Source organism: Electrona antarctica (genome assembly GCF_951216825.1).
Source record: "Electrona antarctica genome assembly, chromosome: 19".
Taxonomy (NCBI): domain Eukaryota; kingdom Metazoa; phylum Chordata; class Actinopteri; order Myctophiformes; family Myctophidae; genus Electrona; species Electrona antarctica.
In genome coordinates, this window is record NC_136800.1 from 21,968,612 (window position 1) to 21,984,283 (window position 15,672).

The window sequence follows — 15,672 nt, forward strand, 5'->3', positions numbered from 1 at the left end:
TAACATCACTGAGCTTATAGTCTTTATTTTCTGACAGTTTTATTTTTATTTTTATTCCAGCCTCATCTAGGAAACACACAATGCGTGGGCGTGTGTGGGATAATTAGTATGCACTGAGATATGTAGCCAATATAAGTAATACATTTGTTTTCAATGTGACTTAATCAGTCGAGGGCGGGTGATGACTTTTTGCAGTTATATTTAGTGTGTTATGTTAATATACAACTGGTAGAGACAGCAGAGTCGTGTTCTGACAATCCAACCACTCATTTACTGGCAACCTTGGGGGTCAGCTATGGTAATTTCATATTGTATGTGTATAGAATGGCACGCTCTCGAAAGTGTTGTAATGGCAACGCAGTTGTGAACTGTGTCTCTTAAAGACAGCAACAGCAGCGGTTACCAACCTTTTCTGGATCTGGGCACACTTCAGAATCTCCAAAGTGCTGGCAGACCACCCATCCCACCACTTAACACGGTAGCCATTCAGCTGTTGTGTGAAGTGGTAGATGGGTGGGCCGCCGGCACTTTGGAGATTCTGAGCATTTTCAGAGCATGTTTATTTTAACGACCACTCTATAGGGCAAAGCAATAGCTGCGATTTTCTGGTTCCATCGATACAGACCCCATTCATTTTCCCCATAGAATCTCCACAAATATTTATATAAATTATTTTAAGCCTAGAATCAGGCCATCCAGGATCCTGGTGAATCATGACCGTAAAACCTTTGATTCTGTGAAGAAGAAAAACATATATGTTTTTGAATATTTCATTATATACTATATTTAATCAATCCCATTTGTTTTGCTGTTTTCATTTTTTTTCTTCACAGAATCAAATGTTTATGGCCATGACTCACCAGGATCCTGGATGGCTTGATTCTAGGCTTAAAATAATTGATAAATATTTTGGATTAGGGCCAATTATGGCCGCCACTGCTTATGCCTTAATGATTTGTGATTTGTGTTTTGTGGCTCAGTGGAACTCAACGTAGTTTACTTTACGTTTTCTGTTCATCTGTATCACAATGATTTGTCAAGGTTATGAAGAAAAAAAAATACCATGTTATTTTTTGTATTAATGCTATTAATTAATGCTATTAATTAATAATGAATTATTATCATTACAATGTTATAATATATATATATCATGTTTTTGACCATTTTTCGGGGCCCCACTCGCAATAATATCCTCCTGGCCCACTCCTGGCTATAGGAGTGTGTGTACATTCAGTATAGCGGGCACAGGGCCTAGCCCTGCCACTCTTGTACTGCCAAAAGCATGACATAACTCCAAGCGATCACCTTGCCCTCACAATCACAAGTTTACCTCCACGTCGTCGTATGCCGCCATATCTGGTCTTTTGTTCATTTCTACTCTTTTTTTCCAAACATTAATATATTTTTTTTCTTTCCTTTTCATTCCATCCCCTCCCCCCTCCTTTTTCCACTGCTTAAAAAAAAAACCTACCACCACCACCCCACTCGGGCAGAAGAACCTATCACTCCTACACTTACTACCTGTAAGTAACCACTTTGTGTAATGTTAGTGCCATGCTTTTTTATCACTCACATATATATATTTTTATTTTTTTTAAATCTCCCTCCATGCATGTGAGGGAGCTATATGTCATCCTCAACCCAACCTCCTCAGAGCTATTACAGAGAGCCCACTGTAATCTCTGCCGGCGGAATGGAAGACGCCACTCCAATACGTCTCCATGCAATGAGCCTGCCTTAAGCCGGATTTATACTATGTAGCACACCGGTGTCGCACACTCAAAATAGCCGATCTAGATGCTCAAAATGCATTGCGCTGTGACGTATTGTGAGCTTGTAGATTGACTGTTTTTGGTGAGCGACACTGCACGCAACAAAGTGTATCAAGCCCTTTACTGTATTTCACATTGGCATTACTTCTGAAGACAGCCAGACAGTCGCAGCAGAGCAGCACCCCCAGACAGGGGGGGGGGGGGGGGGGGGGGGGGGTTACACTGAGATGATATGACAGGTATCATCTCTGCTTTACACTTAGGTCGTTTGTTTATCCGGTGATAAACTCAAACTGCCTTAAATTATAGTTTGAGCTGCAGATATTCCTTTTAAAACGATATTACTGAGTGCGAAATTTTCATGTCACCTCCCATGATTAAATCTTTCTCAGCTTGTCAAAGTTTGATTTTTTTAAGTGCCTGTCATAAGGTGATCAAATGTGTCAGTTTTATCAGGGAGCATGATAACCAAAGGCTAATAATTCATGGTATTTTGTATATGAAATGTTCAGCGGTTGCCCAAATTCTAACTCATAATCCAAGTTAATATTTCCTGTCATGCTTAGAGATAAGATGGTCATGGTTAATGCATTGATAATTAAGCATGAGCTTAATATGACACAAGCTATTTGGCTCTGAATGCATGTGATAAATCTCACCCTTTCTCCATGCCTACCCATCCCTCCTCACACCATCTTTTTTACTGACCCATATTTCCTCCCCTCTTCTCCGCGCATGGTTCCCAGATATATTTGCACATTAATCCCACCCAAGCAATGGTGATGGTGGAGTTGTGTCTTTACCTGAACAGATTGTTCCACCAACCCTTGCGCAGATGATATGATTATGGACTTACCTCTGTGCTACTTACAAAAGACAATACACCCGAGCATTTTGCTCATGAATTCTTGGGATTTCCGGGATTTCAAAATGGGCATAGCTGAATGGCAAAGCTGCTTAGTCTGGAGCTTGTACTATTTGTTTTATCTCACATGGTTCTTTCTGGATGGCCTTTGTGATGCCAACTAATCTGTGTTGAGATGGCTGGGATATGGAATGACAATGGAGCTTGCCTCACTTCAAAGAAGATCTCTGAATACACCTTGAAATAATAACGCTTTGCATGTCATACTGTAGCACAGATGTGTTGAGTGGAAAGCTCCAATGATTTAGAGGACTGCATGTCTTAAATAGTCAGGCTTAAACAGGAAAAGCAGGATACCTGTTCACAGGACCCGTGTTACATGGGTACATACCGTATTTATTTCTGAATATAGTTTGTACTCCAACGGTATCAGCTATAAAAAGAGACATGCAAGAAGCTATTTTAAAGCTTATTTAACACTGACTTGTAGTTTGAACGGAAAGTTATTTATTTTCTAAACCTTTATGAACAAAATGTGAGTATGTCCCAAAATTAGTTGGTGGACTAGATTGTGGATAATGTGCTTATGATGCTTACCTTTACTGTAGTGTTTATCCATAGCCTATTGCTCATAGCAGCCTTGTTGACAGCCGGGGGGATCACAACACCTCCATGATTGATGGAGCTCCATTAATACGCTCATACATTCATCAAACAAGCCCTTTAAAGGCAGGAGAGAACATCAGGCAGTTGCCAAAATATGCACTTTAGGTATATCGCCAGAGGTGGCAACGCAACATCAGTCAGGGATCTCATTAGGGATGCAGTTACATGTGTGAATAAATATGTGGCCTGCACACTTTAATCAGAATGAGGCCGCTGCTGCCTCTGGTCGCTGCTGTTGCTGGGGACGAGGGAGGGATCAAGGGGTAGGGGCCAGGGGTTGAGATGGGGTCCATATCCCCATGAGGATTATACCGATCGAGTGATGGGGCTGATTTGTAGAAGAACCACACTCATCACTATCTGACTTGACAGCCGTTCCATTTGCTCCACCCCACCCTCGTGCATAAACCACCCGTATAATTTGCTATATTACATGTTAAGTTTAATTTTCATCATCATAGTGCCAGGCATGCATATTGTTACTGGGTATCTAGAGGAAAGCCGCACAGGCTTTACTCTAGATACCCAGTAGACAAAAGTGATTGACAAATGTAAGTAAGATGTAAGCTTCCGCGATCCCTTTTCAATGTTCTGTGTTAAGACTCGTTGTGGAGGTCATGCTAACAGAAGATGATGAGCATGACAATTTTGTCAGGTCATCGATAGCGAGGACACAAGTCTAGGCCATGTATTTTGGCAGGTTATCAATACAGAGGACACAAGCCCAGCCCATGTCACCATTCTTGTCGATGACAGCCAACAGGGTTATTCATGAAGCACTGCTCTAGAGTGGTGACCACATTCTCACAACGTGAAAGAGGAAGAGAAGCGGATAAATTCTCAGCGTGTAAGCAAAGTGTCACATATCAACAGTCACACATGTCGCACCTGCTCAGTATCTGCAAACCGTAGTCCTGCTGACTAAAATTACTGGACATTTACAATTTTTATTGTCATTTTCTGTACATTCTGTGAGCTCAATGACGCTAATATGCATTTTGTGACGTTTTGAACATTTGCGGTCAACAGCACAGCTGGATTTAGATTGCCCTTTAATTACATCCACCTGGTGTTCCAGTGTTAAATGGTGAATGGTAAATGCTGCATTTATATAGAGCCTTTGTCCAAGGCGCTTATAGATTGTGCATTACATTCACACACACACACACACATACACCGATGGTGGAAGAAACCATGCAAGGTCACCAACCTGCGGCTGCTCACCATAAGCAATTACTGTAGGGCTTCAGTGTCTTGCACAAGGCCACTTTGACACTAACTCTGGGGGAGCCTGGGATCGAACTGGCCGCTCTACCCCTCATGTAGACTGTAGACTCATGTAAATGAGTCTACAGAGTTGAGAACCACATTCATTTGAACATTAATTTGTAGCATAATGATAATGATTTGATTATTGGTTAATTGTCGAACTCTCACATAAATGCCACTACCCCTAATCCCCATGTAATTTCAGCATGTCCTGATGAATCCTATATATTTCCACCACCTGCCTTCTTTCTAGTATCAAGCCTAGAACAGAATAGCGCTTAACCATAAATGTGTGCGTTTTGCACAACAGTTTATACACTAGTGAATAGTACCACTTACTATTGTTTATTATTTACGATTATCATTGGGCTTTAAAGTTCAACTCCAGTCAATGCCTTAGATCCTCAAAACAGCGTACTTACTGTAGTGCTGTATGCTGCCTCTGTAGGGCATTACACCTAGCATGTACAACAAACCGTGCTGGGGGCTAACACCTCCATTAAGCTTTACAAGGCAGCCTGAACATGCAGCAAGAATCACATTAATTGGTACAAGCCATGCACAGCATTGCTGCTACGAGCGCTGCATGCTGATGAGAGAGAAGGGTGGAAGAGAACAAGAGATTAGTGATGGGAGATTAATCGGCAATCACATCGGTATCGGCCGATTCTAGTTGTTTTTTGATTAATCGACATCGGTCTGATTAATTAATCGGTCCGATTGTCTTTACAGATAAACAAGCCCAAAGTAACAGCTTGAACAGATCTACAAGCTCACAATATTAAATATAAGGTATTAAAGTTAAATCTGACTTGCCTAAGCCTGCACTACAGATACCCTGTTACATGTATGTTTCAGAATGGACAAAGTTATTATATTTTTTTAATACAGAATGAGATCATAAGGACATTAGTAATATCGGTTATCGGCCATAACAGCAATTAATTATATCAGATACCGATATCACCCAAAATGTCTCATCGGCACATCCCTACAAGAGATGTTTTAAGATGGTGCTTTGATGTTTATAGTAAAATAAAATAAATAAATGTAACCATATTCAACCTGGCATCCCTATGTTGGGCCTTTCATTATAGGTGAATTTAAAATAAAAAACAATCTAATCTTTTCTTTCTTAAAAAAAACGTAAAAAATATATACAATAAAAAAATCACACCTGTGTGAAGTGAGGGGCGCTCTTATCATCTTGCAACATCGAGGAGTATAGCTATGATTAGGTGATGTAATGATGATGTAAAACAAACAGTGAATTTAACAGTGATTCAATTATCTTTATTGTCAATGGTGTTTTTAAAACAAACATTGAACTAAAAACAAACATTAAACCTGTATATAGGAAAAATAGGGAAACTAGCAGATCGATAAGCTGTGAGCATTTTAGCTTGACAGCATCATACGACAAAGTATAGAAAAGGCTTAAGTGGATAAATTTTTTTGCATACATGGATTTGTTATTTACTTATTGTGTTAATTACATGGCTTGCTGAAAAGTTATGAAAATGGGTTCGGTTTATTGCACCCACAATAAAATTACATCTCAAAAGGTTATACAGTAGGTATAATACTCTTCCAGACAATAAAATAAGCTAGACATTGAGGAGGAACAGCAGAGATGGACGAGTAACACATGTTTTCATAATGAGAATCATCCCATTCAAAACCGAAATGAGAACATCAAGGTCTCGTTGTCGCTGCTGCTGCTGTTGCTTTAGTTCGTTGGAATAGACGAGGAGCCAAAGAAATGATCAATATTCTCAAGAGCATTCTTGACAACAGTATATACTGGTAAATGGATCTTTTATACTGAATAGCGCCTTTCTCCAGAGCGCTTTCAAATGTGCAGAACATTCGTCCATTCACACACACATTCACACACCGATGGCGGAGGCACCGACCTGCTCATCGGGAGCAGTTAGGGGTTAAGCATCTTGCTCAAGGACACTTCAAAATGAGGTCAGGAGGAGCTAGGGATCAAACTGGGAACATTACGATAGCAATACTACTCACTTCCAATCTTCCGGCGTAGTCTGACTGAAAACCCACCTCTTCAGACTCCATCTTAGCCCGTAGCACTTGCCCTAGCCTTGACGACCTTACACCATATGCATATGCCTAATATTGTGTATGCACCATGCACATACTGTATGCATGGTGCATACACAATATTAGGCATATGCATAGGCTCAACTTAAGTAACTTAGATAGCATTTTATGTAGACATAGCACTCTATAGTGTATACGCATATAGTAGCATATTATATAGATATTCCACTGTTAGTAAATTGCAATACGGCCATTGAGCCTCTGTTGAACAGCTGTTGCTGTAGTTCATTGGAAACAAAGAGCAAAATAAATTACCAATATCCTGAAAGTCATTCGAACTTTAAAATACGAAATGTTCCCATTTTAAATGGAAATGAGAACAGCATAACTCAGTGTCACTCGCTGGCGTTGCTTTTAGTTCATTGGAATGTTGCAATATGAGGAGCCAAAGAAATGATCAGTATTCACAAGGTCATTCTTGATGATGCTATTTACTTTCAGGAAAAGAATGTTTTAACATAGCCAATGATGCCAGGAATTTATTGGGTTTGTGTGGGAAGACTGCCAGGGAATAAGGTGAATTGAATTGGTGTATATGAGCAACGATTAACACGGACACCCAGTGAGGATGAGACAAAAATAGTACATTTCAAATGAGAAAGCACCGGATTCAAAGGCTGGGTTTGTTGCTACTCCGTGCTGGAGGTCGGTGTGCGCATGCGCTCTCTCTGTCTCGCATACATCTGTGTGTGTGCGTGCGTGCATGCACGCACGCACACACACAGATGTATGAGTCATCTTAATTGATGAGATGATGACTCGCATTAAGATGTATTTGTGCTTGTGTCAGGAGGTTCATCTTGAGCTCTGGAGCTGAAATGAGGCCTACCATGCTGGGATGGTAGGTTTTGATGCTTGGTTTTAGAAGCTGAAATGAGGCCTATCATGCTGAGATGGTAGGTTTTGATGCTTGGTTTTAGAAGTTGAAGACACTATACCCGCCCATAGAATAGACATAGACAAAAACATGCACACACTCTAGTGGCACATGTTATGCGCACATATGCACATTTGCACCACACTATTACGGACCCAAAGGAGTCTAGGGGATGGGGAATAACAAATGCGATGGAATAGTGCACGCACGCACTTGACAGTCGACACACACACACACACACACACACACACACATACACACACACACATACACACACACGCACACACTCACACTTTTCCCCTTTTTGTTCCGGTTGAACTAGTGGAGGAGGAGCTCACTTAGAAGCCAGATATGCCAGGGCTGTCATGTACTGAACTGCAGACAATCCCTCTAATGAGAATTGCCTGATATACCTTACCTGCAGTGTTGGCTCCGTCTTTATACTTCTACAAACGCCTCTTCTGTCAGTCATTCTCTCCTCTCCTTCATGTGCACACTTCTGATAGCGTGACAGCCCAGCCACGCACGCCAGCAATCGCTTCATAAATTAGCTAGCGGAGTCTCTCTCCATACGCGGCATTAGGCTAACTATCGAGGAATAAGATTAATGGTTGTATTCATCAGCAGCACACGCAAACACTCCACTGTTCTGTACACATGCTCGTGCTGTCTCTCTCAGCACATCATCCTCTGGAATGTAACCATCTATCATTGCATTTTCCCCTTTTACAAATGAGCAGAGAATGGCACACATATTCGTCTTCATCTAACCCCCACAGTGCCTAGCAAACATCCTACTATAGTGCTAGTGCTGCATGGCGCGCTACCCAAATTGGTATCATCCGACTCGACCGTGTCTTTATGCCATGGCAGGTTGTATTTTACCACGGGGCCAGGGAAGCGGATAAACTGAGTCTCTACCCAGCCAGAAAAAAAATCTGGGGACACTGATGCAGTGTCGGAACCTATATTAAACTGGTTTCAAATTCCACAGCTGCACACAGTGCAGGACCAATCTTAATATTGCCTCGGGTCCACGCTTACCTCTGTCACTTCTCCCGTCATCTCCCCTTGCCCCCTCCCCCTCCCTATCCTTCCTATTAGAATTTGAAGTCGGTGGATAATGGGGAAGTAACTCAGAGACATGCAACACCGCTATTTTGTTCCCGGCTCAAATTGCAGATAAAGACAAAACACATGTCCAAGCAGATGAAAGTGTCAATCCTTTGTCACTCCCGATTTCGTAAGGAATGGTTCGACTATTAGCCTCACGTGGCGGCCTTCAGACTAAATGACTGCTCTGAAGGCAGCAGGGGCATGCTGCCATATGGCACCAGACAGCCACCAAATTGAATAAACAGAGGAGATTTGCGAAAACAAAACAGCAGGAGTGCGTCATTAGCCTGCCGTTGTACATGAGAGAGGCTGCTATTCAAATAGTGCAGAGGGGTCACACAGAGACTTATAAAGAGACGGTATCAGTTTGAAGGCTGCCATAGTTAATGCTCACGAGTCACGACTCCCCTCCCCAGATATAGAGCAGCAGCAGGTGTCTACTGTCTACCACCGGCATAGTGGCATTAGGCTGTATATCACCTAGCTACTGTATCACCACCACCGCTATATAGCTACAGTAGGCCTATGCTAGTTATCACCACAGCTCTGCAGACAGTATGCTAGCTATCACCACCACCGCTAGCTACACTACAGTATGCTAGTTATCACCACCGCTCTGCAGTATGCTACTGTAGCTATATCACCACTGCTATAGCTACAGTATACTAGCCATTTCCACCGTTAATACAGTATGTTACCACTGTTATAGTAACGGACGGTATACTACGGTAGCTATCACACTGTGTGTGTGTGTGTGTGTGTGTGTGTGTGTGTGTGTGTGTGTGTGTGTGTGCGTGTGCGTGTGCGTGTGTGTGTGCGCATGCGGGCGTGCGTGCATGTGTGGTTGCATGCTTCTTCACCTATGTATGTGCTGTGTGGATCTGGTAAGCCTACCACATCTTTATATGGGCAAATTCACATGCACTTCTAAGTGTGCAAGTGTGCATATTCTTTCGTTCATGGTGTGTATGCATATCTTTGCGTGAGTGTGTTTTATTTCTAGCACAGTGCTTTAATGTTGTTTGACCAAGCCGTGATTACTTGTTGTAACAGCACATTATGCTGAAGTAGGTCAATAAAAACAGGTTGACTGTTTTAGTTCACTGTTCAAACTGTGATCCTTCTGCCCCCAAATGCGATGGCTAATTTTAAATCATCGGGCCGCTGATGTATTTGGGTTATGGTGTCGCACTTTACTGGATTCTCAAGGAACAATACAGTACGTTGAAAAGCAAGAGTATCCCTAATAAGACAATGTGGTTCATGACCCACATCAGAATCACAATTAGTTCACTTGACAACAGTGGTGTGTTCTAGGTTTTTTCGGAGGGCATACGATGATCATTCCCTGCAGGACATGTATAGGCCATTGATTCTCAAAGTGGGGTCAGGGGTCCACAGTAAAATTGGTTAATAAAGCATCACGATCATTTTAACTAGTCCATTTATATGTTGGCTATTAACAAAATAGCAGATCTACAAGATCACAGTGCATAACTTCATGCCACTCTGCAAATTTGTACATCTGCTATTTTTGAGAATGTTTAAAAAATATAGAAAATATTTGGAACATTTTGAATAATTGTGAATTTTGAAACAAAATTAAATAAATATTCTCTTCTGGGGGTCCCTGGCACAAAACATTTTCAGATGGGGTTCCGTGGCCAAATATATATATATCAATTTAGGGGTCCTTGACACGAAGAAGTTTGAGAACCACTACAGGCTATACGTGTGTGGTCAATGATTGTTTTTTTTTTAATGTCGGCAATTTTTTGGACAACTATTTGTACAGTGCAGTGCATGTACTATGCAGGATCATATCTTTTATATTATTGCAAAACAGAAAGTACACATTGTTACTGTATGTATACATACTATATGATACATGTACAGTACATTATCTGCTGTGTAGTACAAAATGAAAATGCAAGTCAACAGCTGCATCATGCCATCATGTTGTCATCATCTTTTTGAGTAGATAGGATCCTATTTTCACATTCAACATGTAATGTCATGCTGTCAGGCAGTGTGCATGTACACTACAGTACAGTGCTAGGTTACAGCTTCAGCAGCATTATGGATTATGAGCCATCCTTATAGCTTATTGCATGATTAGCAGCATCATATCGTCGCTGTCGGGCAGAAACCGTGTATGTCCATAGTTCGACATTTTAGCTTTTTTTTGCAAATGAATGCCTACTTCTTCAAGACGATTTAGATTATGTTTAGCTATTTTTGAACATTCTTAAAGTGAAAGTGGCTAGGTGTGTGTGTGTGTGTGTGTGTGTGTGTGTGTGTGTGTGTGTGTGTGTGTGTGTGTGTGTGTGTGTGTGTGTGTGTGTGTGTGTGGGTGTGTGTGTGTGTGTGTGTGGGTGTGTGTGTTTTATACATTTTGATCCAGTGAAAAGTAAGAGATTGTGACTAAATCATATAATAACAATTGGAACACAGTTTTATTTTTGTCCATTTCCTGAAAAGTAACAGTTTTGGTCATACCCGAAAGCGATGACATCAACGTTTCGGACCCAGTCATTCTCTCTCTCTCTCTCTTTCTCCAATGAAGGAAGTTGGCCAAAAAGCGCAAGGAGACGCTGAACAGCACGCGGCAGGAGATGACGGTGATGGTGAACTCCATGGACAAGAGCTACACAGAGCAGGGCACCAACTGTGACGAAGCCCTCTCCTTCATGGACACACACAGCCACACGCTCAACACGCGCAGCGAGTGCGCTCTCACGCTCAACGGCCGCAGTGAATGTGCGCTCACGCTCAACGGCCGCAGCGAGTGCGCGCTTACGCTGAACACCCGCAGCGAATGCGCGCTCACTCTCAATGGAAGAGGTGAGGTTATGCATTTAAGGACTTTACTGCGCAGTGCGCGTGCAGCTAGACTTGCATGACAGTCCTTTGTAAGCTTGCAAAACCTTTGCTTTCTTTTCAAATGTGGAATGGCTTTTGCAAAATGGCATTTTCTAATGCCTTTCAAAGTGAGTCTCCCTTGAGGCAACCGTGAACCCCTCACCTGCATTGCTATCAGGCTACAATCTTTGCTAGTAAGGAGGATATTACTAATATGTAAAGAGTAAATGTGTTTGAATGTGTATTTAATTATGGGCTACATCTAGTTGGTGCATGGACCGTATTCTCCTTGTGAACCAGAAGGACCTGACCCCTATTTTGCCTCCTCTCTCTCTGCCCATATAGTTTCCTCTCCTGTCTCTACACCGACCTATCTGAAATCAAGTATAAAATGCAAAAAGTATAAATGTGCTAAAATCAGATAACAATTAATGGCACTCCTTTTGAATCCTGTTTCATCATCCTCCATGTTTTAAAGGCCTATCTGTCCTGGCCAATTTGTGAGAGAAGAGAGAGAGGGTCGCCAAGGCCTCTTCTTCATGAACAGACAATCACTTTGAATTGATAATTCAAGAAAAAGTTTGCCACAGTACGTACATCGCGAGTTGTACCATTGCCAAGTTTATGTTTCCACACGCCCAGTCGCACACACAATGTTACAGATGAATGAGCGCTACAGAATGCAGTAGGAGAGCGGGATAATAAATAAATAGTGCTCGGGGGTGCCTTGTGCCACAAACAGTTAGTGCACAGACCATATGTTCCTTGTGAGCACAAGGACCAAAATTCTAATCTGATCTCCGTCTTGTCTCATATGTTTCTCCTCTCTCTGCCCTTGGTTTCCTGTCTCACTAGACTCTCCTATCTGAAATAAATTAAAAGAATTGTAAGAAGTGCTCCTTGTTTCATTGTAGAAAGAAAATACAAAACGAGTGGAAAAGACTTCTGCTGTAGCTCAGGTTCACATAAAGAATAAGAAGAAAATGTTAACCTTAGTTTCTATGAAGTATAGAGTGTAGCCTGGCACCCACGCCTAGAAGGCAGTCTGCCCTCATGCTCTCATATGGCTCCTCGTTTCATATTTTGTACGCTGGACGTACACAAACAAACCTTTACAGATAATTCCAAACATTGTTGCCTGAAACTGCGGGCATAAGTAACTTCCTGTTGTTTATCTTGTCACTGTCAACTTGTCATTTTCACATCACATCTCTCTGTAACTCCCCCTGCAATTCTGAGTAAAACAAACTAAAATTCTTCTAGATTATTCGACTAAACCTGGAAGTACATGGGACTCCAACATTGTAAACTTTCTTAAAGGCTTGCCCATAATCTTAACAAAGTTTAATTACCCATTCTCTTCTTCCGCGGGAGATTTGCCAACAACCCCTGAAGGGTTTGTTCTACCTCTTCTGCAGTTTCCTTTTCTATGGTTCCACATGTCTCCGTAATAGATTTTTGCTCGAAAAGGGCTAAACTAAATTTTACATCAGCAAAACCAATTTGTTAACAGCAAGCTGTTTCCAATTTATAAAGCTAACCACAGTTATGTGAAAACATTTCTGAATAGCCCAAAAGGAGTCTTGAGCAACTAGGGTTATCATTTCACATTACACAATGCTCTTCAGAGAAGTCTGATGTCGGTTTATAAGCTCAGCTCCATTGTATTTCCATAATGGACAGATCATGTCTCTAATCTTCATTAGCTTTATCTCAGTCTTTGTTGATGGGCAGCTTGGAAAAGTCTGCACGTAGGGGTTGACCTCTCATAATCCCAGTGAAAACTAAGAACTGCTGTTTCCACAGAGGTCTGTGTCTACCCAGGCTGCATGAGGAGGCAGGTGACAACGGTGCTGTGACCTTGGTTAACTGTCTATTAGAGTCTATTTAAACATGGCCCTCTGTCTGCTTGTGTAAATAGCTTAAGTACATCAGCTTGTCCTTTGCCTGTTAGCATAATGTCTTACATACCTTGACCGTCCTAAACTCTTAAGGCCTCGGTGACGGTGTAGTGTTGTTTTGTTGACTTGGGTTAAAGTTAATTGACAAACAACCAACCCAAATGTAGTTGAATCCATGTTCTCTCATGCTCTGGTAGGAAACCATTGTCCTCTCAGCCAGGTGCATGCAAGATAGTACTACTTGAATGAAGTACTGTAGTACTGTGAAGCAGGTACATTAACCCTAGTGCCCCCCAAAAAGCAATACAACGAAACGGATACAATGAATAATTGAATCAAAGATATGATTATTACATTATTTTGTAAAACAATCGCAAACACTCAACCCATAATCCTTCTGTAGACTACAGGTCTGCTACTACAAATGAGGATATATATCCTCATTTGACCCTGGTTTGCAGTTCTTTGTTCCATACTCCATTGAGAGACCTATGACTGCCAAGTGGATAGATAGACACTGTACTGTGGCAGTGAATGGGCCTTTGACTCACAGTCAAGACCAGGGTGGACTATTGATGACCTTCTATTGTGTTGTTTCTTTGCATTTTAGCTGGTTCATCGCCCTCTTCCTTCACGCTGCCTAAAGCCAATACGCTCAGCACATCCATTGCCAACGCCTTCTATCCAGGTGAGCACACAGCTTCAACTGTGAGCTGCCTCAAACTAATGTTTATTTCTATTCAGCTTCAACCATGTTAATTGTCATGGGGTTTGATTTGTAAAAACAGAGTGGGGAAGGCATGCATCACTTAATGAAGGTGCTATTTTTGCTACTTTCAAATGATTTTTAATATTTAGAAAATTACCCAGCATAAGGGCACCGTTGTTAATCTGGTTAACATGCATTTTTAAGTAAATTGTTCAAATTGTTGACATGATCTAACATAAATTACAAACATATCAGACTGTCTACATTTCCCAAAAGGAAATGCATTAATTGAGTCAGACCAGAAGCAGGGATAAAACATACTGTAGCCCAGCCGGTGATAAAACATGAATGAGAGGGAGGAATAGAAGACTCAAAAGCCCCTGAAGACCTGAGGCTGATTCTACAAATGTCTTCAAACAAATGTTTTCTGAAAAACACATCAACATATCAGTTGTGAACAAACCTTTTCATTTGGGTTCGGATGTGGTTATGTTAAGTTATTTCAGATATATCCTTAAGTTATTGATTCCATCTATTAGTATAGTTGGTCTATTCAATTACCTTCCACAAAATAACCACCTATTTCAGTCCAGTACTAACTGTTCTTAACGGTGACATTTTGTGCAGTTTTGATGTTTTCCGTTTCATACATTCATTCATTTTGTTTCTATGATTGAATGTATGATTGAGCAAGCCTTTGAGCGTGTAGACGTCTAGACAGTTTTTTGCAAAGGGAAAATGAATGATTAAGATTTATTTCTGTTGTTTTATCTCTGCTATTCAGTGACATTTTTGGTTAATTGTTTTTTTTATTCAATGTTCAACCTTTTTTTGTATGAGATGGCCCTCTGGCCTGACCTTTTGAGGCAGGACAGAAAGTACTAACCCGTTGCTTTGTACTGTTGTGCTCATGTGCTGTCTCATTTGATAAGGTGAACTTTTACTCTGTTTCTTTTATTTATTGCGACTCTCTTTCCTCCTCCAACCTCTGCACTTGTTGTGGGGATATCTAAAGCAGATCCCTTTGTGCCAACCGCTATTTTAGGTGAGAAACAACCCCGTTTCTATTTTTCCCCCCATTGCTGTTGATGATTTATTCTGTTTCAGTGCTCTAGAAAACATGCACATGTGTGTATATAATTCACCAGACGGTAATTTAAGTGCTTATTATGAGGACAAACGAACACAGACTGCTTCCCATTTTTGGTTTGATTGGCTCTTTTTGTTTAGTTTTACTGAAGACGGCTTCCTCACCTTCATACCTGCCTGCTGCTTCTCCTCTTCCTCCTTCTCCTCCCTCCCCCCTACCCCCCCCCCCCCCCCTGTCAAAAGAAGAGGCTTTTCCCCGGGCTGAGGCTGGCTTCACTCCATCCCATCCGCATTGCGTGTCGTGCGTGTGATGTCACATTATGTGTTTGACCTCTCATATGCATGGACAGACATGTGGACTGGATGTGGTGGGGGGAGTGTCTAGTGGGGGTGGGGGTGGTGGGGGCAGCTCGCCCCGTCTC

At 41.6% G+C, this 15,672-nt stretch overlaps 1 protein-coding gene across 12 annotated transcripts in view; it reads left to right on the forward strand.

The window, feature by feature from the left end:
- LOC306912365 (receptor-type tyrosine-protein phosphatase mu) overlaps window positions 1-15,672 on the forward strand; it is a 236,320-nt gene that overhangs the window by 151,502 nt on the left and 69,146 nt on the right. For 4 of the 12 annotated variants that reach the window (XM_079488525.1, XM_079488531.1, XM_079488535.1 and 1 more), the window contains 4 exons: window positions 1,494-1,523; window positions 11,256-11,533; window positions 14,063-14,140; window positions 15,177-15,206. In XM_079488525.1, coding sequence (XP_079344651.1) covers window positions 1,494-1,523; window positions 11,256-11,533; window positions 14,063-14,140; window positions 15,177-15,206 — 416 coding nt within the window. The remainder of the gene's footprint in view (window positions 1-1,493; window positions 1,524-11,255; window positions 11,534-14,062; window positions 14,141-15,176; window positions 15,207-15,672) is intronic. The other 8 variants (XM_079488532.1, XM_079488533.1, XM_079488534.1 and 5 more) reach the window with 5 other exon arrangements.